This window comes from Anomaloglossus baeobatrachus, chromosome 2 (genome assembly GCF_048569485.1).
Source record: "Anomaloglossus baeobatrachus isolate aAnoBae1 chromosome 2, aAnoBae1.hap1, whole genome shotgun sequence".
In the NCBI taxonomy this organism is placed as follows: domain Eukaryota; kingdom Metazoa; phylum Chordata; class Amphibia; order Anura; family Aromobatidae; genus Anomaloglossus; species Anomaloglossus baeobatrachus.
Genome location: NC_134354.1, coordinates 718,452,146 through 718,479,535, shown reverse-complemented (window position 1 = coordinate 718,479,535; position 27,390 = coordinate 718,452,146). Strand labels below are relative to the sequence as shown.

General features: G+C 49.7%; 1 protein-coding gene across 1 annotated transcript in view; it reads left to right on the top strand.

Annotated features, from left to right (window-relative positions):
• Nucleotides 1–792: 792 nt before the first annotated feature.
• Nucleotides 793–27,390, top strand: part of RFC3 (replication factor C subunit 3) — a 62,501-nt gene continuing 35,903 nt past the window's right edge. Inside the window, exons 1-4 of the mRNA XM_075334608.1 lie at nucleotides 793–955; nucleotides 4,462–4,599; nucleotides 6,052–6,119; nucleotides 21,543–21,640. Coding sequence (XP_075190723.1) covers nucleotides 800–955; nucleotides 4,462–4,599; nucleotides 6,052–6,119; nucleotides 21,543–21,640 — 460 coding nt within the window. The 5' untranslated portion in view covers nucleotides 793–799. The remainder of the gene's footprint in view (nucleotides 956–4,461; nucleotides 4,600–6,051; nucleotides 6,120–21,542; nucleotides 21,641–27,390) is intronic.

Genomic DNA, 27,390 nt, shown 5'->3' with positions numbered 1-27,390 from the left:
GTGGTCTGATTGCAAAATCGAACCACAGTCACGTGATGCTGTGTTGCGAGCGTGAGCCGAGTGTCATGTGAGCACTCACACTAATCCACGTGTGTCCTGAGCCTTACAGTGAGCTGTCAATCAAACATCGGGGTGTGCTTCCAGCCATCACTCAGTATAGTGGGTGTGGCTGTGACCGGTGACTGTGGTCGCTCTGCCCTCATAACTAAAAGTCGGCAGCTCCTGGGAGGAAACAAGTTCCCTTTCTCCCAGTAGTGGTGCTTTCAGTAAGGCGGCCAGACAGCATTGTATCACTATAAACCTGCATATTAACCCTATATCTGCAGGTAATTTGTACTTTCCGAGGTGACGGAATCTCTTTAAATTGTCAAAATAATGCTTTGCGAATGTTGGTTTTCTGTAGCCATCTGCAATTTTATGAAATGTTTCAATCCCCCTAAGAATCTGACGCTCATGGGGACGCCCACCACTGTTAATATAAGAATTGTTATGGCCACCAGTCTACATTTTTCAGATTGTTTCAACTTAAAATGACTTATCTTATTGGAAAAAATCTATGAGGAATCAATATTTCTGAGCCAAACGTATTTACCCCAGGCAGGAATGTGCAGGGCAATACATCACCACAAAAGCCACTGTGTTATGTCTTCTGACGACCATGTTCTCGGAGACCTCAGTCCTATGTGAGTGGCTCCGACAAAATGTCTCCGTGTCAGAAGACAGAGCGCGCGTCACTCCTAAGTGTCACGTGACCCTCCTCCAAGCGTCGTCAGGAACCTGCGCGTAGTGATCAACACGCATGCGCAGTGTAGGTCTCCGTTTTCGCGCGCTCTCGGTCCGGTTTGAGCTGCGTCTCCTCAGCGCAGTGATGAGTCTGTGGGTGGATAAGTACCGGCCGACCTCCCTGGCCAAACTGGACTACCATAAGGCGCAGGCGACTCAGCTGCGGAACTTGGTAAGGCGCAGCAGGCTTGTGTGATTTTTGTTGGTCCTTACCGGCCCCCGTAGCCCTGGCAATGTGCATCTACCAGCCAGTGTTCTCAGTTGGGGTAGTCATTCCACGCCTCACGTCTGTACATACGGATCTTTGATTTCGTAAATAAAGTTTATTGTAATAAGTGCTCTGCCTATGCTGTGTTCACACGCTGCTTTTTTGCTGCAGACAAAACGTGGACTCTTGGCAGCGTTTTTGGTTTGTCATTTGTCTTGTCAGTTTCATTAACAGCAAAAAGGCAGCAGTTGCATTTTTGCACTTTCATTGCTTTCAATGGTGAAAAAGAAATGCTGAAAGGATTGACATGCTGCTTCTCTCAAAAACGCAGCGGTTTTCCATTTGTCAGGGGGAAAAAAACAAGTGTATGAGATTTCTAGAATCTAATCGCCTTTGCTGGTACTGTAAAAAACAGCTTTTAGGCCCTGTGCGCAATAGAAAATTGACTTTTCTTAAGAAAAATCTGCACCCTCTGGCAGAATACCACACCCGTGTTTTTTTGACGTGGTTTTGACGCAGGTTGTTCCCTGCTGTTTTTTTTTTTGTTTTTTTTTTTTTTACCATTATCTATGGCAAAAACAGCAGGTACCTGCGGAAAAGTGACATGCAGATTCTTTTTGCTGCAGCAAAACCTGTAGGAGAAAAAATGCAATGTGTGCACAACATTTTTTTTTTTTCCCCCATAAGTTTTGCTGGGGAATAACTGCAGAAAGCTTATGAACCTTTTCTGCAGCAATTCATGCATCAAAACCGTGGCAAAAACCGCAGCCTGCGCATAAGGGTTATAACTCATGGAAAAAAAATGCAAAAACACAACATGTGAACATAGCCTAACAGTGCCAGCTACTTCAGGGATTTTTAAAGGAAACTTTAAAAAAAAAAAAAAAAAACTTTCTCTGCTAACTTTTTGTCCTGTTGGAGGTCCTACACATGAAAAAAAGGAAAAAGATGCACACACATTATTGAGGCATACCATATTCATATGACTAATTTTATATGTCCCTACCATGGAAGCATATGTAAGACCAAAAAACACAAAGTGGTTTTAAAGGGAAAATATAACACATTTTAATTAACATAGCTAGTGCATCACATCAGGAAAAATCAGAAAAGCATTATGGACGAAGGCATATCGATTGCCAAAGTATCAGTGTGCAATATTACATTATATATCGCCATTTGTACAATGCATATGATTAAACTTTACATGGAGAGTCATACATAGTTATATTCAACATAGGGCATTTAGATGCAGTTTTAACACAAGTAAAGGCCCTGTCACACACAGAGATAAATCTGCGGCAGATCTGTGGTTATAGTGAAATTGTGGACAATCAGTGCCAGGTTTGTGGCTGTGTACAAATGGAACAATATGTTCATGATTTCACTGCAACCACAGATCTGCCAAAGATTTATCTATGTGTCTGACGGGGCCTTAAGGACAATAATAGAGACATCAGAGTAAACATCAAAAATTAATCATTATTAATCCTGAATTGTCACAACCATATACAACTCCATACCAATGGTATATTGCACCCATGCCCATTTAATGAATCAATTCGCAAAAAATAACAATCATTATGCAAGCTCAAAAAAATATATTATTGGTATGGAGTTGTATATGGTTGTAACAATTCAGGATTAATAATGATGAATTTTTTATGTTTACTCTGATGTCTCTATTATTGTCCTTGTGTTAAAACTGCATCTAAATGCCCTATGTTGAATATGACTATGACACTCCATGTAAACTTTAAAGGGAACCTGTCATCAGAAATTTAGCTTGAAACCTAAAGGCTTCCCCCTCTGCAGCGCGTGGGCTGCATTCTAGCAAGGTTCCTGTACTTTTTGTGGCCCCATTTAAACCAAATTAAATACTTTATAAACTTGTACCTTTTGCTATGTAAATTTTGTAAATCGTCCATGGGGGCGGGCTCTCTGGTGACCGTTGCTGTTCCTCCAGCAGATTTACGCCATCCCCCAACGCTGAATTTCATATCTCAGGACGTCGCCCCTGGTCCCGCGCATGCGCTGTGCGACTGTAGCGGGACTGTGCACTGTGTGCACGTGTGACCGCTGGTGACGTTTTGCGCAGGCACAAGGTTATGGGCGGCGCTGTGAGTGTCATCAGCAAGTGCCGCCCATAACCTCGTGACCGCACTTTCCCCTCTTCCTCCAGCGTTCTGCGCAAGCGCTTGCTGGCCAGGCGATGGCGACAGAGAGGTGAGTGAGATCATCCTGTGACACTGCACATTCATTAGCATGTTAGCCCAAAAGTACTAAATGCTAATGGAGCCGACTAGCCACGGGAACTAACGCCCAGAGGATTAGTCCCCCCCCCTCATTAGCATATGATATAAGATCTTTAGAAATACTTTTTTCTAAAGATCTTTTTATTTATGCTAGTGTATGCAGGGATTAGCAATATGCACCTAGATCTGCTCGTGGTTCTGGGTGCATACTGGACCTGACAGGTGCCCTTTAATTCCGTAGCGCTTTACATACATTGGCATCACTGTCCCCATTAGGGTTCACAATCTAAAGTCCCTATCTGTATGTTTTTGGAGTGTGGGAGGAAACCGTAGAACTTAGAGGAAACACACACACACGGAGAGAACATACAAACTCCTTGCAGATGTTGTCCTTGGTGGGATTTGAACCCGAGACTGCAGTGCTAACCACTGAGCCACCGTGCCACCCCGATGAAGGATGCACTAAATTAATGAACAGTATTGCTCCTCCTAATGAGTTTGGCGCATCTTTCATCTGCCGTGCACCCCCCGCTAGAAATGTACTAGAGTACTTTACTGGCATAAGTTACTCCGCTGCACTTGGCCCTCTTGCTCATTTCAAAAAGATGGTGGAGTTGGCAAAAAAAGATAATTTGGTGACATCTGCACCAAACTGATGAATCGGCCTCTCTGTAGTGTCATTGATTAGTTTGTGTGAGCATCATGGCGCACTTGGGTCTCACGGCCAGTTGCATTACAAAACAAAAATGTTGAAATTCGCCATCGAGCTACCACCGCATGCCCATTATAATGCATTCTTGTGGGAGGGCGGCACGGTGGCTCAGTGGTTAGCACTGCAGTCTTGCAGCGTTAGGGTCCTGGGTTCAATTCCCACCAAGGACACTATCTGCAACGAGTTTGTATGTTCTCCCCGTGTTTGCGTGGGTTTCCTCCGGGTTCTCCAATTTCCTCTCACACTCCACATACAGATAGGGACTCTAGATTGTGAGCCCCAATGGGGACAGTGTTGCCAATGTATGTAAAGTGCTGTCGAATTAATAGCGCTATATAAATGAATAAAATAATAATTTCTTTCCATAAGATTTGAAGCAGACTCCATGCTGGAAATGTTGTACCCCAAATATCAGAACATACTTTAGGGGTTGGGAAATTGAACTGGGGAAATGATAGTTCTTGTTACCATCTCATTGATGCAGATGACATTTGCTTTTCTAGGTGCAATGTGGAGACTTCCCCCATCTTCTGGTGTTTGGACCTTCCGGAGCGGGCAAGAAGACCCGAATAATGTGTCTGCTGAGAGAGCTGTACGGTGCTGGCGTAGAAAAACTGCGGATTGAACATCAGTCAATAACAGTACGGCTTTATGTCCTCATTTTATCATCTAAGCGGCTTTTACAGAGGATCTCTTATTTGCATATATAATTAATGGATTCCCCACAAGCTTCATAAATTTGGGTGGTTGTGATGATTGTTTCATAATATGCATACCTGGGCAGGATGAGTCCCCCATGGTTTCCTACAACTATTCAGCTATGGTGTCTTTAGGCAAACAATCCTGGTCATGCTCTGAAACATACAGGCGCATCCTGTCTTTGTATTAAAAGGTGTGTCTGACACCGATCAGTTCCACATTGAAGGTGAGTAGTGCCATTGACGTTATGACCCCCTCATACCCACCGAGACGCACACAATCAGCAGGTGTCGTGCACCACCGCATTCTAACTAACAGGATACATGCACACATCTAGGTAGGTATGTGGGGTCGTAACGTCATCGGCACCATGTGTCTCCAGTAAGGCAGTGTGGAACACTGCACAACGTTTTTTTTTTTTTTTATAGGGAATCTGTCATCAGGATTTCATCTCTCAAACTTTATATGTGCTTTCAACTCTTTCAAAGACAAGTCCAGCAATACCTTCACATGGCCAGTCTGTTCCTCAGTAATAACTTTTTGTCTTGACGGTCAAGTCAGGCTGAAGAGCTATGGTAGTTTTGAAGCCTCTGTCACTCCAGCTCTATTCCCCATTCAGCACCGCCGCCTCTTGCTTGACTGATGGCGACTTTGCCTGAGGTCACACATAATATTGGCTGTCAGTCATAAACAGAGGATGAGCCATGTAAAGGTACTGCTGGATTTGTCTTTGAGAGCTACAAGTGTGGTGTGAAAAGTTTTCTCTGCTGCAGGTCTAGGAGTTATACAGAGCTCATGACTATGCTGGACTACCTAGTCTTGTAATGATAATCTACTGCTAATTAAACAGTGATTTTATCAAAACTACACTAAGCAGCGCAGTAAGTGACACATCGCTGGAATCAGGATCTCTGCCGGTACGTCAATCTGCTCTCAGATTAGGTGTCAAAAACCTGGTGACAGATTCCCTTTAAAGTCAAGAGGGTGGCAGCTGTAACCGTGCCCCATTTATTGCTGACAGTTGTCAGTTCTGGGCACAAGTTGATAGTTTTTGGGGAAGGAGGCTAGGGAAAATGAGCTGCAAATAACAGGAGCACTTGGATGATAGGGAGACACCAGCACCCTGGCTACACATACCTCACATCCAGCCTATATTCCTGAGCGAGACACTCCTACAAGAGTGAAATGTGAAACTCGGATTGGGCTGCAAAGTGCATATTAGGGGGTCAGAATGAATGAAAGTTGCAGATGTAAATAATGCAATAACCACTAACATGTAAAAATAATTTTGTTTCCATATCAAAGTTTAAGGCTTGTCCAGTATTTTAGTAATTGCTGTGGAAAATAAAATGTTGCATATGTACATTCGTGTTAATTTCTTATTATATCTTCAGACACCATCAAAAAAGAAGGTAGAGATCAGCACAATTGCAAGCAACTATCACCTGGAGGTGAATCCAAGGTATGATGCGAGCAGGGATTATCCGGACACTTATGTATTACTGTTATCTGTGTGGGGGGATTTCTAGATCTCTGCTTTGTGTCAGAGGATACGAGCATTCCTCCAGTCTCTCTGGGGCACTCTTCTATATTATGGCAGGATGGCACCAATACTTTTGCTGCATCGAACTCACAGGAGATCACATGTTTAACCCTTGAATAAAAATTCCCCGTGATCCAGAATTTCATGGATTTGGGGGTTTTTTTTGTTGATTTTTACAATGAAGCTGTACAAGAAAGTACAGTAAAAATAAATTATTACCAAGGGGGTTAACCTTCAAATTCCATTTCATTAGTCTGTTTCGCCATTGCAGCAAAAATGCAGAAATAGGTCACAACTCAAAGCAGCAGAATAAATTATATACAGATGTTTTACGTCAACCAAAGACTCAAAGTGGAGGATCCAGAAAATCTAAAGCCCCGTGTTGTTGCCAGCATTCACCAAGTCACAAATCACTAGCTAGTCGCAGTGCTGCTGGTCACTTGTCTCTCCTCCTACAAAGACAAAATGAACCCAAATCAAAAGCACCAAAAAAGACAATAGAGCCACACATCAAATGTTAAATGAATGTTAACTAAGGCTGCTTTCACGCTACGTTTTTTTAGCATGTGTCTTGAACGTTTTTTTTGCTGCAAAAGCGGATCCTGTTTTTGCAAAGAAAAACGCATGTGTTATTTTGCAGGATCCTGTCACTTTAAGTTTATGGGCGGGCATTGGAGTCATGTGAGGGGAACTGAACATGAAAGACTGGGAGCCGACATCTGATAGCTGCGGAGGCTCGTAACCAAGGTAAACATCGGGTAACTTGCTTGGATACCCGATATTTACCTTTCTTACGAGCATCTGAAGCTGCTAGGAGCAGGGCTGCCTGCTCCCTGCACACGTAACCAAGGTAAACATTGGGTAATTAAGCCTGCGGTTACCGGATATTTACCTTGGTTACGAGCGTCCTCCGCTCTCAGGTGGGGGAGAGACAGGGCGGGGGGGGGGGTTTAGGGGGAGGGACTGATCACGCGAGGCTGGTTTCTGGGCATGCTCAGTAGAGCAAGCAGGATCCTGTCTATTAGCATGCCAGCGTTCACATATGTGTGCGTGCAGTATAGTCAGGATACAGCAATTTGCAGTATTTGGACGCAGCTCAAAAACGCTACAAGTAGCGTTTTTGATAAAAGTTAAAAAGCTGCAACTCGCTGGATCCTCACTATAACGCACGCAAACGCAGGTGAACGCATGTTGACGCGCGTCCATTGCAAATGCATTGAAATGAAAACGCATTTGCACTGGATCCGTTTTTGCGTTAAAAAAACGTAGTGTGAAAGCAGCCTAAGCATGTTAAATTTTAATGTTTATAGCAATATTGGCACGTGTGTAGTCATTGATCGCAGTGTGCTGCCGCTCCGTGTATATTTGTATAGTGTATGTATATGTCTGTATATTGACCACATAGCGAATTTGTGCACCTGTACATTAATTTATTACTAAAGTTGTACAGGTTCTATTTTCTTTTTTGTAGTACATATTGGGGTACCTTATCCACCCATCTTTCTTAGACAAGGTTCTAATTACGAGTTTTGCCGGATCTCCTTTTCACTCCCCATTCAGATGAGGCCTGGATGGCACCTGGAGACTAGGGACCATCCATATTTAGGTACACCTCGACTTGGTTGCACTTTTTGATCAAAAAAATGTTAACAAAGTACCTCACAAGTCTAACACTTATAGCAATAGTGGATCTTATGTATTCATTAATCGCAGTGTGCTGAGGTATAAAGAAGCGATTCCAGAGTACAGTGGAACCACGCTTAGCGAGTAACCCAGTTAGCGAGTAAAGCTTGCTGTAAATTTGTAACTCCGTTTACGAGCAATCTATGCTGAACGAGCAAAATACTCACCGCACCCACTTCCGGTTCCGTACATCCACCGCGCTCTAACCCGCTCTTGCAGTCCACACAAGCACGCACAAACACACACATATTATGCTCACCTTACCTTCCGTTACATCACCAACCTCCTGGTTCTTGTAGTTCGCCGGTACAGGATGTGTATCGGCAACCATAGCGACGAGGAAGGAACTTCCGCTGTCAGCCGCTACTCAAAGGCAGTGCGCTGGCCAATCAGAGGCAAGCTGCTCCTGCCCTTGACGTCAGCGCTCTGGTAGTGGAGGTTCCTCCCTCGGTGCGATGGTTATCCGATACACATCCAGTACTGGCGAACTTCAAGATCCAGGAGGCCAGCGATGGAACGGAAGGTAAGGTGAGCATATGTGTGTGTGTTTGTGTGTTGTTTGTGGAATGGCACAATAGGGGACCAGGATGGGACATTTAACAAGTTGTGGAAGAAATTGTTTGCATTGCAATGATTTCCTATGGGAAATTTTGCTTTGCTAGACGAGTAACTTGGTTAACAAGCTGTGAGGAAAATCCTGGGATATGAAGAGGAATTATGATGTCCAGTCATAATCGCTCTCATCACTCCATGGCAGTGCCCCCTCCCTTCTTGTTCTCAGATGTCCAACATCTGGGAAGGTGTCACATCCTAGCAACACATCCCATGGCCATCTCCTGTGATGTGGAGATTAGATGAGCTGGGAACAGTGGACACAGGATGACTCCCTGCCGTGACCCTGTAGCAGCTTGGAAGTATCCAGACAGAACGACTCCGGTAAAATATGGTTAATATCTCGCAAGCCATATTTCCCATAAAAATGGCAGGCATAAAAATGGTGTCTCCGCATGCGGACGATGCTGGCACACCCTTTTTATGGGAGTAAGACCTGGGGAAATACCCCAGGCTTGATATCAACCAATGGGGAACTAGTAGACAAGTCATGAGTCCTCTCGTTTGGCAGCTAAATTCATAACTGTCACAATGAGAGCATTGGCATCTGCCTACGACGTTCCCAGGCCAAGTTATGGCCCATATCCCCTGTTGTGGATATTACCCATAACTCCAGCCAGGGGTGCAGCAGTGCTCCCTCTGAGGTCACAAAGGTAGGAGGGGACCTAGATTTGCCCAGGTTGATAACCCCAATTCGGCCATTTTCCAGTGTTCTTTTGCTCGGGGGTCTGGTCAGGGAAGACCTGTGAGGGAGATCCTGGAAACCTGGTCCACGGCGCCCCCCTGTGGCCAGACGCACAAGGTAACTGCTCGAACTGTGTATGCCTGTTTGTAAACCATGCTTTAAGTGTAACTGTACTCTGACATAACTGTATATTCTGTAGATTCCCTATTGTAGTTCCTAGTGTGGCTTAGGCCGATTAATTATATAATTTAATCTTGGGCTGTTCTGTTATCTCGATCTTGAATCCCACGTCTGTGTATTCGGCTAATAGTTACCGTAAATCGGTTGGTGGCAGCGAGTGTGTGCCAAGGATCATTGTGGGGCAGCCAGTGAGAGGCGAGGAGGTTCTTATATATTTCGTCCGCGGAGGTCGGAGGAATATATAATCTGCTCTCACCGGGGACCCTTCAATCATCGGCACAGGAGAATAGCGGCCTCCTTGCTTATTTTCGGGCAATTCCATAATTGGCCTGACTATAAGAGGGGCGCTAGAGAGCGCGTCACGTGCTCTGTCTGTCCGTCTGTCGGTCGGTATAAAGGAGGGGTGACCCCCACTTGTTACCCCCCCGATCGTGACCTTGGTGGACAGCACTGGGGATTTCTGAGTGGACTATGCCACCCGGTACCCTGAAGCAGTGGCCTTGTCGTCCATTCGGGCTGACAAGGTGGCCACCGCGTTGCTGGAGATTTTCTCCCGAGTGGGTTTTCCCCAGGAAATGCTCACTGACCGGGGGACCCAATTCATGTCACAGCTGATGGAGGCCCTCTGTAAGCAAGTCCAGGTGCAACATCTAGTGGCCAGCCCATACCATCCACAGACTAATGGCATGTGCGAGCGGTTCAATGGCACCTTCAAGCAAATGCTTAAGATGTTGGTCGACTCCCACGGGCGTGACTGGGAGCGGTATCTCCCACACCTGTTATTTGCTTACCGGGAGGTTCCACAGGCCTCAACGGGATTCTCACCGTTTGAGCTCCTGTACGGGCGACGTGTGCGGGGCCCCCTGGCTCTGGTGAAAGAGGCTTGGGAAGGGGATTTGGCCACCCCTGGAGTGTCGGTTATCGAGTATGTCATGCGCTTCCGGGACAAAATGCAGGCCTTGACGCAACTGGTACACGACAATATGGCTCAAGCCCAGGCCGATCAGAAGCGTTGGTACGACCAGAACGCGTGTGAGAGGACCTACCAAGTGGGTCAAAAGGTGTGGGTACTGGTCCCCGTACCACAGGACAAGCTTCAGGCAGCCTGGGAAGGCCCATACCTCGTGTACCAGCAGCTCAACCCTGTAACGTACCTGGTCACCCTGGACCCTGCCCGTGGAAGGCGGAAGCCCTTCCATGTGAATATGATGAAGGCACATCATGAGCGGGAGGCGTGTGCGCTCCCCGTGTGCAACCTGCCCGAGGAGGGAGAAGCGGAAACCCTCTTGGATATGCTAGCCCAGGTTAGGGCAGGCGGATCCATTGAGGATGTGGAGGTTGGCCACCAGCTCTTGGAGGACCAACGGTCCCAGCTGTGGGCCACCCTACACCCCTTCCGGGGGTTGTTTACCAACCAACCCGGAAGGACTGAGTTGGCCGTCCATCACGTGGACACTGGGGATCATCCCCCCAATCCGGCGTTCCGCATATCGGGTCTCTCTGGAGGTGCAGCAACACATGCGCCAGGAGATTGACGAGATGCTGAAGCTGGGGGTGATCCAGGCATCCAACAGCGCTTGGGCCTCGCCTGTAGTCCTCGTCCCTAAGAAGGACCGAACCACTCGGTTCTGCGTGGACTACAGGGGGCTCAATGCTGTCACGGTCGCCGATGCGTACCCAATGCCACGCATCGATGACCTGCTCGATCAGTTGGCCGGTGCTCAGTACCTGACCATCATGGATCTGAGCCGGGGATATTGGCAGATCTCCCTGACTCGCAAGGCCAGGGAACACTCTGCCTTTATTACCCCATTTGGACTGTACGAGTCCACGGTGATGCCATTTGGGATGAGGAATGCCCCTGCCACTTTCCAGCGGATGGTCAACACCCTGCTCACGGGACTTGAAGGGTACGCGGTCGCGTACCTGGATGACATTGCCGTCTTCAGTCCCACCTGGGAGGACCACCTAGAGCATCTAGCACAGGTGCTCAGGCGGATCCACCAGGCAGGTTTGACCATCAAGTCGGGAAAGTGTCAGCTGGCCATGAGCGAGGTCCGGTCACTGGGTAGGCGGGAGAACACTGAAGCCCGAGCCTGAGAAAGTGGAGGCCTTCGCATCCTGGCCCACCCCCAGGACCAAGAAGCAGGTGATGTCCTTCTTGGGGACCGCCGGGTACTATAGGAGGTTTGTTCCACGCTATAGTAGCCTGGCAAAGCCCTTGACGGACCTCACCAAGAAGAAGTTGCCCTCTGCAGTCGATTGGACAATGGACTGCGAGACAGACTTCCGGGCCCTAAAGGACGCCCTGTCCAGCCCGCCCGTTCTACAGGCAGCCGACTTCACGCGGCCGTTTTTAGTACAGACCGACACCAGTGACTTCGGCTTCGGTGTGGTGCTCAGCCAGGTGGACTCTGCAAGCCAAGAGCACCCAGTCTTGTACCTGAGCAGGAAGCTGTTACCGAGGGAGGTGGCCTATTCCACGATGGAAAAGGAATGCCTGGCCATAGTGTGGGCCCTGCAGCGTCTACAACCCTATCTATACGGGCGCCACTTCATCGTGGAGACGGACCACAATCCCCTCAGCTGGTTGCACACCGTCTCTGGGACGAATGGGCGGTTGTTGGGATGGAGCCTTGCGCTCCAGCAATACAACTTCACCATTCGCCACAAAAGGGGCCGTGACCACGGTAACGCAGACGGGCTGTCCCGACAAGGAGAGGTCGCGGACGGGCGCATGGGGGAACACCGGAGTGTGCTGCCCCCTAGCGCCCTCAAAAGGGGGGAGGTGTGAGGAAAATCCTGGGATATGAAGAGGAATTATGATGTCCAGTCATAATCGCTCTCATCACTCCATGGCAGTGCCCCCTCCCTTCTTGTTCTCAGATGTCCAACATCTGGGAAGGTGTCACATCCTAGCAACACATCCCATGGCCATCTCCTGTGATGTGGAGATTAGATGAGCTGGGAACAGTGGACACAGGATGACTCCCTGCCGTGACCCTGTAGCAGCTTGGAAGTATCCAGACAGAACGACTCCGGTAAAATATGGTTAATATCTCGCAAGCCATATTTCCCATAAAAATGGTGTCTCCGCATGCGGACGATGCTGGCACACCCTTTTTATGGGAGTAAGACCTGGGGAAATACCCCAGGCGTGATATCAGCCAATGGGGAACTAGTAGACAAGTCATGAGTCCTCTCGTTTGGCAGCTAAATTCATAACTGTCACAATGAGAGCATTGGCCAGACGCACAAGGTAACTGCTCGAACTGTGTATGCCTGTTTGTAAACCATGCTTTAAGTGTAACTGTACTCTGACATAACTGTATATTCTGTAGATTCCCTATTGTAGATATTGTAGTTTCTAGTGTGGCTTAGGCCGATTAAATTATATAATTAATCTTGGGCTGTTCTGTTATCTCGATCTTGAATCCCACGTCTGTGTGTTCGGCTAATTAGTTACCGTAAATCGGTTGGTGGCAGCGAGTGTGTGCCAAGGATCATTGTGGGGCAGCCAGTGAGAGGCGAGGAGGTTCTTATATATTCCGTCCGCGGAGGTCGGAGGAATATATACTCTACTCTCACCGGGGACCCTTCAATCATCGGCACAGGAGAAAAGCGGCCTCCTTGCTTATTTTCGGGCAATTCCATAATTGGCCTGACTATAAGAGGGGCGCTAGAGAGCGCGTCACGTGCTCTGTCTGTCGGTCGGTCGGTATAAAGGAGGGGTGACCCCCACTTGTTACCCCCCGATCGTGACCTTGGTGGACAGCACGGGGGATTTCTGAGTGACCCCCCCCGGTGGTTCATGACATATTGGTGGCATAGCGGTGGGATCGAGATAATAGTGAGTGTGAGACCCATACTCCCAGACACTAAAGACTGCCTGCAGCAGCTGTGGCTGCTGGGGTCTTCGGACCAGACCAACACTAGAGTGTCAGAGTGCAGATACTGTAAGGCAGGGGTGGGCAATTAATTTTCCCATGGGGCCGCATGAGAAATTGGGATTGGTTTAGAGGGCCGGACTAATATAATTACCTCAGTTCTACCCAATATATTACATCACTACACCCCCTCCATATACTACACCTGTAATAAACTACACCACTACACCCCTATATACTACACCTGTATTATACTACACCCCCCATATACACCTGTATTATACTACACTCCCTCCATATACCTGTAATATACTACACCCCCATATGTCACACACCCTGCTCCCCATACAGCCTGCACCCCCATATGTCACACACCCTGCCCACATATTTCACCCTGCCTGTACCCCAACTTACCCCTCTCAAACACTCTGCACCCCTTCACATCCTTCTGTCAGTCTGCAGCTCTCATATGCCACTCACCCTGCAACTCCATCTTCCCACATATGCCACTCACCCTGCAACTCAATCTTCCCTCATATGCACTCACCCTGCAACTCAATCTTCCCTCATATGCACTCACCCTGCAACTCCATCTTCCCTCATATGCACTCACCCTGCAACTCCATCTTCCCACATATGCCACTCACCCTGCAACTCCATCTTCCCTCATATGCACTCACCCTGCAACTTCATCTTCCCACATATGCCACTCACCCTGCAACTCCATCTTCCCACATATGCCACTCACCCTGCAGCTCCATGTTCCCACATATGCCACTCACCCTGCAGCTCCATGTTCCCACATATGCCACTCACCCTGCAGCTCCATGTTCCCACATATGCCACTCACCCTGCAGCTGCATCTTCCCACATATGCACTCACCCTGCAGCTCCATCTTCACACATATGCACTCACCCTGCAGCTCCATGTTCCCACATATGCACTCACCCTTCAGCTCCATGTTCCCACATATGCACTCACCCTGCAGCTCCATGTTCCCACATATGCACTCACCCTGCAGCTCCATGTTCCCACATATGCACTCACCCTGCAGCTCCATGTTCCCACATATGCACTCACCCTGCAGCCCCATGTTCCCACATATGCACTCACCCTGCAGCTCCATGTTCCCACATATGCACTCACCCTGCAGCTCCATGTTCCCACATATGCCACTCACCCTGCAGCTCCATGTTCCCACATATGCCACTCACCCTGCAGCTCCATGTTCCCACATATGCCACTCACCCTGCAGCTCCATGTTCCCACATATGCCACTCACCCTGCAGCTCCATGTTCCCACATATGCCACTCACCCTGCAGCTCCATGTTCCCTCATATGCCACTCACCCTGCAGCCCCCTCACCCTCATGTCCCCTCTTTTCTCATTACCAGTCATGTGTCCACATCTCCTTCAGGATTCAGTATCTTGCTTTGAATGCTTTCTGCCCGGCATCCTGTGTCTCCTCCCACACAGTCACATGGGCGTGACATCATCGCAGGTCCTACAGTGCAGGATGGCTTATTCCGTCTGCTGTGCTGCTTCTTCTCCTGCCCGGCGGGAACTTTTGAAATGACACACGCAGCGCAGTACTGACAACGTCAGAGCGCGCGCGTGTGTCACTGACAATTAGTGCCGGCAGGGAACAGAGGAAAGACTCCTGCGTTCCGCTGCCTGCACTGACTGTGCGGAGTGCGGACCTGCACAGGATCTCTCCTTGCTCGGCACGCTGCAGCCCGGCTCCACTGCACCGGCTGAAGACGGGCGGGCCGGTCACAGAGAGCAGGCGGGCCGGATGTTGCCCGCGGGCCGCCCCTTGCCCAGGTCTGCTGTAAGGTGTGTGGAGGCATCAGGTGTCAGTTCTGTGTCAGTGACCAAAGTCTGCAAGAATGGCTGATGGCACCAGGAGCAGAGCTATGCAACCGGCCAATGCTAAGGCGGGAGCCGAAGAGAGGGAGGACGGTGCTGTGGACAGCAATGAGGAAGGTTGTCCACGAGCCCTCCAAGAGCCCGACGCCAGAGAACAGCTCTGCAGAGGACATCGCACAACCTGGCACTCATGGACAAGATGAGGAGGAGCACACCCAAATGTCCTCAGGGAGCCAGATGCCAGTCCTCCACTCTGCAGTGGACAGTGAATCACCTGGCTCTGCAGCGTGCCGCAGATCACCACTTGCCAATCCCTCCAGCCTGAGAGGTGCAGAGGCTCTCCTTCAAGCTGCCCTGGCCAGGCTTATGGCTGGAGACCGGGATACCTACGAGATACTCATGGCAGAGCACGGGGGATTTCTGAGTGACCCCCCCGGTGGTTCGTGACACAAGTGTGTCGCCCGGGGACCAGGGGGTACTCAGATCCGGGCCACGAGGTCACTTCTGTGGGTATCACGGTGGCGTGACCCGGTCTGTGATCCCAGGCTCCACAGTAAAAAGGGGTTAGGTAAGGGAGATTGTCCGTGACTCCACCCACGGTTGTGGTGAGGTTGTGACACCACCGCTGCTCTGGACGGGGATCCCGGGAGCGATGGTATGGAGCAGCTAGGATGTTGTTTCCCCTCCGTGGGTAGGGGGTTGGTGGTCCCGGGGCCCGGTGATGGGGTGGGGATGGATGGCAGGCAGGTTACGGGGCCTGGTGAGGTCAGGGTCGCAGGGGCAGCGCTGTGCCGCACGGCACGGTGGTACTCACTCAGCCGGTAATGATGATTACACAGTTCTCAGTAAAACACACGGCTGGATGGACGGGTCCCACAGACTGCTGCGGTTGTTGTTTCTCTCCTGACCCGGTTTGGTGGTGTAAGTCCTTTCCTGCACCTTCCGTACACTCCTCCTGCGCTCCGGCTTATAGCTGGCTCCCCGATTCAGTACCGGTGGGCCACCACCCAGCCCCGGCTACCTACGGTTCCACCAACTGTCTCTCCGGCTCCCTGCAGACGGCCACTACCGTCTGCCTGACTCTCTGCTGCACGAGGGCCCTAGGCTCAAATCCTAGGCCCCAGTTTGCGTCTGCCTCCCTGCAGACCTCCTCTCTCTCTCTTCCTCTCCTAGAACTTGACTGGGCTTGTTTCCTGCCTCAGGCCAGCTAACTCCTGGGTGGGCGTCTCCATCTCCTGACTCCGCCCACCTGGTGTCAGTCTGAGCCCGAGGAAAGGAATCAAGTTTCACTGGGGATGTCTGCTGTGAAACTGGTGGGGGTGTGTGTGTTGTTACCTGTGGCCCCTGGCTTGTCCAGGGCGCCACATTCCCCCTTAGCAAAATGCAGACCGTCCTCGGGCTGCCCGTCCATCACCGGTTTTATTTTTATTTTTAAACTGCAAAAGATTAAAACATTAAACACAAGCATTTTCAATCTTCCCACAACGGGATGCACATTACTTTTAACGTTGTAACAGTAATCAAACACTTTTAATAATAACAGTGGAACCGGGTCCTTCAGTCACCCACCCAAACAACCTGGCCCTGATGCTTCCCCTAAGAAATGGGCAGCACCCCTTGACCCCAGTCCAGAACCAGGCTGCCCAGATAGTTAACGGGATGGGTGCTTCGCTGCCGTTGCGGCCGGGCGGACTGCCAGAGCCGTCGTCATCTCCGTCGCGGCCGGGCGGACTGCCGGGGCCGTCATCGGCGGTGCGGCTGGGATGGAAGCCGGGACCGGTGGCAGGGCGGTGACGATGGTAAGGCCTGGGCCCTCCCTCACAGACGCTGCAAGCTCCGCTACCGGTGACAGGGGTAACGGGTCAGTCGGGGCTTTGGCCGCGGGCACTGAGGTTTCAGCGGTGCCGGACGGACTGGACATATCGTGCAGCGGTGTTCCAGGAACCAAACACTGGCAGAGTCCTGGCGTCCCTGCTTCCACAGCCGCGGTTCACATGCGGCCGGACGCCATCCCGTCCCCCTTAGTCTCTTTTAGCACTTCCTTCTTCAGGGGGGGGGGGGCTCCACTTTCGCGCCTTTCCTGCTCGTGGAAGACGCTCGAGCGGGAAATGTTTCGCGCCCAAGATGGCGGCTTTGCAAAATTTTCGGCCGGACACCTCCGGCGGTAACAAGGCGCACCTCTACCAAACGGCAGAGCGGTAGGATCCTGTTCGTGACGCCAAATGTGTCCCGGAAGCGATGGTATGGAGCAGCTAGGATGTTGTTTCCCCTCCGTGGGTAGGGGGTTGGTGGTCCCGGGGCCCGGTGATGGGGTGGGGATGGATGGCAGGCAGGTTACGGGGCCTGGTAAGGTGAGGCCTCTCTGCAGACCTCCTCTCTCTTCCTCTCCTAGGACTTGACTGGGCTTGTATCCTGCCTCAGGCCAGCTAACTCCTGGGTGGGCGTCTCCATCTCCTGACTCCGCCCACCTGGTGTGTGAGTCTGAGCTCGAGGAAAGGAATCAAGTTTCACTGGGGATGTCTGCTGTGAAACTGGTGGGGGTGTGTGTGTTGTTACCTGTGGCCCCTGGCTTGTCCAGGGCGCCACACAAGCACACTCCCAGAACGGATTGTTCTCATTAACCAAGGTTCCACTGTACTTCTTTTTTTTTTTTTTTTTTTTTTTTTTGCAGTGCTTTATTCAGTTAGATTACACTTCCAACATTCACGGTCTGAGCATGGTTTGCAATGTCAGGTCCCCTGTCCTGAACTCAACAGCTTCATATAGGCTGTTGTGGTTCATTCTCTGATCCTTGATGTCGGAAGTTTGAAACTGTCCTTATACTAAAGAAAGGTGTAAAAATTACATAAGTGCTTAATTGCATATGGCCCGACTTCTTCTTTATCCTGGCATGGTTTATTTTGTTTATTTTGGTGTATATGTCAATTTATACTAGTTGCCCTGCATATATGTACACTAAAAATATAAAAAAAGGTTCATATTTCTACAATTTTTCTTTATATTAATGTAGGTAAAACATAGTTATACATATCACCTTCTCTCTGAATGTAGATTGTTACACCTAAACTTGCTGTTCTCTAACAAGGAGCTTAATGGCAAAATTCAGAACAGGGGGTTTTAAACATGAATCGCCCAATAAATTTCTTGGGGGTTCAATGATAATTAATACTTCATCAGTCCTCATCGTGCTGTTCACATTCTGAGACCAAGACAACACCGAACAATTGATCAGCAGTACCGCGCCATTGCGAGTCTTCCAACCCGATGTTCTCAGACAGAAGTGGCCACTGTGTCTCACAGAGTGCCATCAGAAGGTTATGCAGAGAAGTAAACGTCCTTTGGCCATATTTCACACTGATTACCACTTCAGTGTGAATAATGCCCTTTTAACCAAATGATGAGTCGAACAACTACAGGCACATTTCCTGGAGGGGAGAGGCACGGTCTGCATGCTACATGACCTGCAAGGGTACTTGACCACACCACCAGGCACAGGCTTCAGCGTCTTGCTGGATGAGGGACCAGACCAGTTGTGCTGTTTACTGGTGAAGTTGATTCCCACTGAGCAGAGATGATGGCCACCGACAAAGTTGGAGATGTCTAGGAGAGCACTATGCATCAGCCACTGTTGTCACCAGAGGAGCCTTTGGTAATGGTGGTGTTATAGTGTGGACAGATGTGTCCAGTCAGTACAGAACTGTCCTACACTTTGTGAATGGTGCAGTGACAAGCCACTACTACTTGAATAACCTCAGTAATCCAGTCATTGTGCCTCTACACGGACAACACAGGCCTAACTTCATCATCATGGATCACAGTTCTCCAGCTCATCAAGGTCGCATCATTAGGGAACAACTGCTGGAGACTGGGGGACCTCAAATGGAGCGGCCTGCACTTTCTCCAGACCTAAATCTCATTGAAAACATATGGGATCAGCTGAGTCGCCGTGTAGAAGCTGTTAGTCTGTACCCCAGAACCTCAATGACCTGAAGGTCGTCCTTCAAGAAGAGTGGGATACCATTCCTCCGCAGACACTAAAGGTCCAGTCACACTAAGCAACTTACCAGCGATCCCAACAACGATGGGGATCGCTGGTAAGTTGCTAGGAGGTTGCTGGTGAGATGTCACACTGCGACGCTCCAGCGATCCCACCAGCAACCTGACCTGGCAGGGATCGCTGGAGCGTGGCTACACGAGTTGCTGGCGAGCTCACCAGTGACCAGACCCCAGCGCCGCGTGGAAGATGCTGCGCTTGGTAACTAAGGTAAATATCGGGTAACCAAGGACAGGGCTTCTTGGTTACCCGATGTTTACTGTGGTTACCAACCTCCGCAAAAGCCGGCTCCTGCTGCCTGCACATTTAGTTGTTGCTGTCTCGCTGTCACACACAGCGATCTGTGCTTCACAGCGGGACAGCAACAACTAAAAAATGGCCCAGGACATTCAGCAACAACCAACGACCTCACAGCAGGGGCCGGGTTGTTGCTGGATGTCACACACAGCAACATCGCTAGCAACGTCACAAAAGTTGTTCGTTAGCAGCGATGTTGCTAGCGATGTTGCTTAGTGTGACGGGGCCTTAACTCCACTTGTGAACAGCAGGAGACGTTATTGTCAGCTGTAATTGATGCTCAAGGCCACATGGCTTTTGTTTCAATAAATTGTTTGAGGTGAGGCAATCACTATTGCTGTTTCTAATTAAATGCCCGATATTAATGATAAAATGTCACTGTAGCGTGAACTTTAATAACTTTCACCCAAAAGCCAAATATCCCTAACCTTTATTGAGTAATGAATATGCAGGTCAGCCAGAAAGAAATGCTGTCCGTGAGGTGGTATCCCGGACAAAACTCTGGTCCAGTCATGTCTTATATGAGCATTTCTGTAATTTACACAACTCTTGTGGGTGTAATAAATTATTGCAGAAATGTTCTCTGGCATCATTGTGCTTCACCACGGTGGGTGTCGGGTCTGTGCTGTGTAAATCTTCATCTTTATTGGATGAAAGAGGCATGACTGGTGCTATCTCCACCATAGGCATCTGGCACTTGATGAAGTATAACCTGCTCGAAAGCCGAGACTAATGAATAAGTGGGACCAACGGAGGACCTTATACATTCCCTGAATTCTCCATTTTGAGTCTGGTCTATATCAAACACTTAAGAGTTAGGGGCACTTTGCACACTACGACATCGCAAGCCGATGCTTGCGATGCCGAGCGCGATAGTCCTCGCCCCCGTCGCAGCTGTGATAGCTGCCGTAGCGAACATTATCGCTACGGCAGCTTCACATGCACTCACCTGCCCTGCGACGTCGCTCTGGCCGGCGAACCACCTCCTTATTAAGGGGGGCGGGTCGTGCGGCGCCATAGCAACGTCACATGGCAGGCGGACAATAGAAGCGGAGGGGCGGAGCTTAGCGGGATGTAAACACGCCTAGCTGGCGTGAGACGCAGGTAGATGTTCCTTGCTCCTGCGGCTTCACACACAGCGATGTGTGCTGCCGCAGGAACGAGGAACAACATCGTAACATCGGTCCTTCCGAAATTATGGAACTGACAGACGCTACACCGATGATACGATTTGAACGTTTTTGCGCTCGTTAATCGTATCAAAAAGGATTTACACACTACGATATCAACTGCGACGCCGGATGTGCGTCACTTTCGATTTGACCCCACCGGCATCGCAGCTGCGATGTCGTAGTGTGCAAAGTACCCCTTATTCCCATCTCCAAGAACCTATCCCAATTTGTAGTAGGTGTAATAATTATATTAGCAAATATCTCCAATTACTAATGTAGTACAGTTCTCCTGATATAGCCATGTCTCTTACCTCATGTGCAGGATATTGCAGCTTAGTTATCCATAGTTACATCCACTCTATAGTGACAGATGCTTGTGGTCGTAATCATGGATACGTAAGCTACTGCAATGCCCTGCACATGATGTAAGCAACATAGGTAATCAGGAGAACTATACTACATTTCTAATTGGAGTATTTGCTAACATTATTATTATTACTCCTACTACATTTTGGGATTGGATCTTGGCGATGGGAAATACCCCTTTAAGTTTAACAATGTACAGCACAATCCATGTGATTGGGATTTGCTGTAGATATTCTAATCTTTATATTATAAAATCGGAGTAGATTATTGCTGCGGTTTAGAACTTGCGCAATGAAAAGGGCAAAGTTTGCGAAACCTTTTGGTGCTGTATGAATTTTACTCCTGGTGTGTGTTTTGGTTTTTTTTTGTCCCCTATTCACTGCCCACTGAAATTTTGGTGTTGGTAAATCGTATTACTATATTATATGGGCATATATCTGCATGCACATGACCAGATTAGATATTTTAGTTTGTCCCGCACTAAACAGCAGCACCTTAGCGTTGGTTTGCTCTGATGTCCTCTTGTATTTTCCAGTGATGCCGGCAATAGTGATCGAGTTGTCATCCAAGAGTTATTGAAAACCGTGGCCCAATCACAACAACTTGAGACAAGTACTCAAAGGGATTTCAAAGGTCTGTATAGTTATCGACAGTATTATGTGCCTTCATTCTTATGGACGCTACTACCACTGAAGCTCCTACTCAAATATTCAAGTCCATTAAATGAGATTAATTTGTTTTTTATTCTAATTTTGTGTAGCATGTAAAATTATGAAACTTTGAATCGCTTTTACAGCATATTTAATTTCTAAAATAAAAAAAATACAAGTGGCTTCCAAACCTATGTTCTCCCCACTCTATTTGCCTGCCTTCCGATGCATTGAAATCTGCACATACTCATTTGGAGTACAGATGATGGCGGTGAAAGCGTCACCTCCACCTGTTGTGCTTATCTGAACAATCTACTGCAGGAATCTTGACAGACCCAGTCTAAGGGGTACTTTGCACGCTACCAAATCGCTAGCCGATGATAGCGATACCGAGCACGATAGTCCCCGCCTCCGTTGCACATGCGATCTCTTGTGATGGCTGCTGTAGCGAACATTATCGCTACGGCAGCTTCACACGCACTTACCTGCCCTGTGACGTCGCTCTGGCCGGCGACCCGCCTCCTTCCTAAGGGGGCGGGTCGTGCGGCGTTACAGCGACGTCACAGGGCAGGCGGCCAATAGAAGCGGAGGGGCGGAGATGAGCGGGACGTAAACATCCCGCCCACTTCTTTCCTTCCGCATAGCCGGTGGACGCAGGTAAGGAGATGTTCCTCGCTCATGCGGAATACACTGCAATGTGTGCTGCCGCAGGAACGAGGAACAACATCGTACCTGTCGCTGCAGCGAAATTATGAAAATGACCGACACTACACAGATCACCAATTTTCGACGCTTTTGCGATCGTTTATCGGCGCATCTAGGCTTTACACATTGCGACGTAGTTACCGGCGCCGGATGTGCGTCACTTTCGATTTGACCCCGACGATATCACAGTAGCGATATCGCAACGTGCAAAGTACCCCTAAGGCTATACCGCAGCAAAGGAAAAATGACAGCGTCCTTTGAGTGAAGAAACTTTCTTTTCTTCTATCAGTGCACTGATGGAATAAAGAAAAACTATATCACCCAGAGGACGCTGTCATTTTTCCTTTGCTGCGGTATGTGCAATCAAGTGATCCCTTGATATTGGATGTGCGTCCAAATGCTGCTATATTATGCGATGTGCATGAGTGGCTACTGACTGGAGGTGCTGCAGTTTTTGCTTTTTGTATGACCAGTCTAAGGCTATGTATGCACATCTGCGTTCTGGTTTGACAACTAAACTGCAGCGGCTTGACAAATGTTACACTGCGGTTGAAAAAAAAATGCAACAATGGAGAAAAAGACATGGATCGCACATCCCAAAAATACGTTGATCTAAAAGCCGCTAGGCAAAAATTAAATAGAACATGAGGTTCTTAGTTACCATTCTGATCAGACTGTATTAAGCCCACTGCCACGTCACGGCGAACCTCTAGAGTGGGTCCCTATCCTAAGCCTTTGTGGTGCGGCACTGTGCACCAACCACTGCCGCAGCGACAAAGCACCAGCAGGGCAGGCGACCTGGCGCCTCACAACACCCATGCTGCAAGGCAAAGCCCTCAAGGCTCCAGGCCACACTGCCCCACTGTCACGACACCACCACAGCAGCGGCCACCGCACAGCACCAACACACAGTGAGAGGAGCTGCGCACTCACCTCCCACTGGCTCCCATAAGTGAACTGGGAGCAAAAAAAAGGTTGACCCCTCTTGCAGTCTCCTGCTAATTAAAAACACCTGTGTGAAATGGGGGGAGTTCAGATCCAAGCAAAAAAAGAGAGGGGGATACACTGTAATATAACAATGGAGAAAAAGACATGGATCGCACATCCCAAAAATACGTTGATCTAAAAGCCGCTAGGCAAAAATTAAATAGAACATGAGGTTCTTAGTTACCATTCTGATCAGACTGTATTAAGCCCACTGCCACGTCACGGCGAACCTCTAGAGTGGGTCCCTATCCTAAACCTTTTCTTCAGCGCTCTATTGGGAGACCCAGACGATTGGGGTATAGCTACTGCCTCCGGAGGCCACACAAAGCACTACACTAAAAAGTGCAAGGCCCCTCCCCTTCTGGCTATACCCCCCCGTAGTATCACGGGTTCTCCAGTTTTCAAGCTTTGTGCGAAGGAGGTCAGACATCCATGCATAGCTCCACAGATTTTAGTCAGCAGTAGCTGCTGACTATTTCGGATGGAAGAAAAGAGGGCCCATATAGGGCCCCCAGCATGCTCCCTTCTCACCCGTTGATGGTGTTGTAAGGTTGAGGTACCTATTGCTGGTACGGAGGCTGGAGCCCACATGCTGCTTTCCTTCCACATCCCCCTGAGGGGCTCTGAGGAAGTGGGATCCTGCCGGCCTCAAAGCTCTGACGCCGGGCTCCATCCACAGACCCATTTGAACCTGCTGGATACGGAGCTGGAGTACCGTTCAGGGACATGGCCCTGCACCATTACAGGTACTCTGTGTCCCCGGACACACAGACACAGCACACTCCAGACTTGCTGGGTGTGCTAGTGCGCCGGGGACAGTAAAGGGTTACAGTCACTGCAGCTTTGCTGAGTGACTTTGTGTATTGGGAACTACCGCGCCGGACGCTCCGGGAGCAGCGGCGCGGCTGGGACTTGTAGTTCGCCGGGGACTGGGCGCCGACCGCGCTTTTACGGCGGCGGCGCTTATAAATCCAGTCCCCGGCTTCTGCGGCCTAGTGCCGCTTCGTTCCCGCCCCCTCCCTGTCACTCAGGGAAGGGGACAGACGCTGAGCACTCAGCAGCGCCGAGGGCTGGAGCCTTTTTACATGCTCCAGCCCTCTCACTGCACACTGTCGGACGCCGGATTCCCGCTCTGACTTGGGGCACGCCCACGGCCCGCCCCTCCTCACACGAGCTGGGGAAGACGCCGGCAGCCATTACTGCAGTCCGAGCTCGGACTTTCGGCAACCAGGCAGGACGGTGGCGACCATACACCCGCTTATAGGCGGGCGGTAAGCGGCACACATAGTGCTGACCCCAATATATACTGCAGTGTGTACATGTGTATTTTAACTGCATAGGTCGCTATATGCCCGCTTGGAGAGCGACACATCAGCAGCAGGAAAGCAGGTGTGCTAAGGCACAGGCTTTCTAGGCTGCTTGTATTGCACGTACTGAAGTGTTCATTTGTGTTTATGCTTGTATGCTATACATTGCACTGTACAGTCGCTAGTCTTAGCTATATTCTCCTGGAATGGCTAGACTACAGCAGCAGAAAACCAAGGGTGCTGGGGCACAGGTTTTTTTCTATGCTGCTTGTATTGCATGGGCTGCAGTGTGCATTTGTACTTGTGCTTGTATGCTATACATTGCACTGTATGGTCACTCTTCTGGGCCATATTCCCCGAGATGACTAGTCTACAGCAGCAGAAGAGCTGGGGTGCCAGGGCACAGGCTTCTATGCTGCTTGTATTGCTTGTGCTGCAGTGTTCATTTGTACTTGTGCTTGTATGCTATACATTGCACTGTATGGTCACTCTTCTGGGCTATATTCCCCTAGATGACTAGTCTACAGCAGCAGAAGAGCAGAGGTGCCAGGGCACAGGCTTCTATGCTGCTTGTATTGCTTGTGCTGCAGTGTTCATTTGTACTTTATGCTTGTATGCTATACATTGCATTGTACGGTCACCAATCTTGGCTATATACTTCTAGATGGCTAGTCGGCAGCGGCAAAAAAGCAACACAGATTTTCAGTGCTGTTTTTACTACATGGGATGCTGTTCATGGCACCGTCCCATTGTGGGCATGCTCCCCTGTAGCACTTCGTCTGCCGGGGTCTCTAGCACTTCGTCTGCCGGGGTCTCTACTAGTCGTGGCCAAAGAAACCACCTGTCATCCCTGTCCAAGGACAGGGACGGAGTTGCAGTTTCGACAGATATATTGTCATAAGATAGAGACTTGCAGTTCAGACAGGCCATGGGCAATCTTCCTGACCAACCTCATTTGGAACGGGGGGGTCCCAGGAGGACTCTCTGTATGATAAGGCAGCTCTCCAGGACTTTGATCCTGACATCGCTATCAATCCGGATACACCGGATGGTAACGCCATACGGAATGATCCTATAGCGTCCATCAATGGAAGGTTGGATCTTTCTCCCTCAGCTCCCCCAGTGGAGGAGTCGGCTTCCCAGCAGGAGAAGTCCCTTTTCAGTATCTCAAACGGATATTGAGTATTTTTCTGGCCACGCTGACTTCAGAGAAGCAGTCCAGAAACACCACGCTTACCAGATAAGCGTCTTCTCCAAACGTATTTAAGATACACGTTATCCCTTTTCCCCTGACGTGGTCAAGCGCTGGACCCAGGGTACAAAGGTGGATTTTCCAATCTCCAGGCTTGCGTCTAGAGCCATAGTTGCACTGGAGATGGGGCTTCACTTAAAGATGCCATTCACAGACAGATGGACTCTAGTTGAAATCTGTCTAGGACGCTATCGGCGTGTCGGTTGCTCCGGCATTCACAGCCGTATAGGCAACCTAACTTTTTCAGCTGTTCTTGCGCAGCTGGCCTTGAGCACATGTACATCTGTACCGCAGAGGCGTCCGTAATCCCGCAATGTCTGCACTGCGACTTACCCTATTCATGCTGTCCTAAAAGTACAGTCGAGGTTTCGGTCCTTCCCATGCTCGGGCAGGTCCCAATTGTCCTCGTGCAAAAGGGCTACAAAACCTCAGACGGGCTCAGATTCCGGCCGGGCTCAATCACGCCCAAGGAAGGCAGCCGGAGGAACCGCTACCAAGGCGGTCTCCGCATGACTCTCAGCTCTCTCTCTCTCTCTCCGCATCCGCGGTTGATGGCAGACTCCCCCGCCTTTGGCGACATTTAGCTGCCACAGGTCACAGACCGGTGGGTGACGGACATTGTGCTCACGTGCACAGGACAGTGTTCTGTTCTCGTCCTCCGACTCCATTCTTCAGAACGGCCCCACCTCCCCACCGAGCAGATGCCCTGCTGCAGGCGGTGGACGCTCTAAGAGCAGATGGAGTGGTGATCCCTGTCCCCCCTCAGGAACGAGGGCGAGGGTTTGTACTCCAATCTCTTTGTGGCTCCAAAAAAGGACGGCTCCTTCCGTCCTGTTCTGGACCTAAAACTGCTCAACAAGCATGCGAACGCCAGGCGGTTCCGGATGGAATCCCTCCGATCCGTCATTACTTCAATGTCTCGAGGAGACTTCCTTGCCTCAACAGACATCAAAGATGCCTATCTCCACATGCCAATTGCTACGGAGCACCAACGTTTTCTACGTTTTGTGATAGGAGACGACCATCTTCAGTTCGTAGCTCTGCCATTCGGTCTGGCGACAGCCCCACGGGTGTTCACCAAGGTCATGGCAGCAGTGGTAGCAGTCTTGCACTCTCAGGGACACCCGGTGATCCCTTACTTGGACGATCTACTCGTCAAAGCACCCTCCCTCGAGGCATGACAACGCAGCCTGAATGTTACGCTGGAGACTCTCCAGACTTTCGGGTGGATCATCAATTTGGCAAGGTCAAATCTGTCACCGACTCAATCACTAACGTATCTCGGCATGGAGTTTCACACTCTATCAGCGATAGTGAAGCTTCCGCTGAACAAGCAGCGTTCACTGCAAACAGAGGTGCAGTCTCTCCTTCAAGGCCAGTCGCACCCCTTAAGGCGCCTCATGCACTTCCTAGGGAAGATGGTGGCAGCCATGGAGGCAGTTCCCTTTGCGCAGTTTCATCTGCGCCAACTGCAAGGGGACA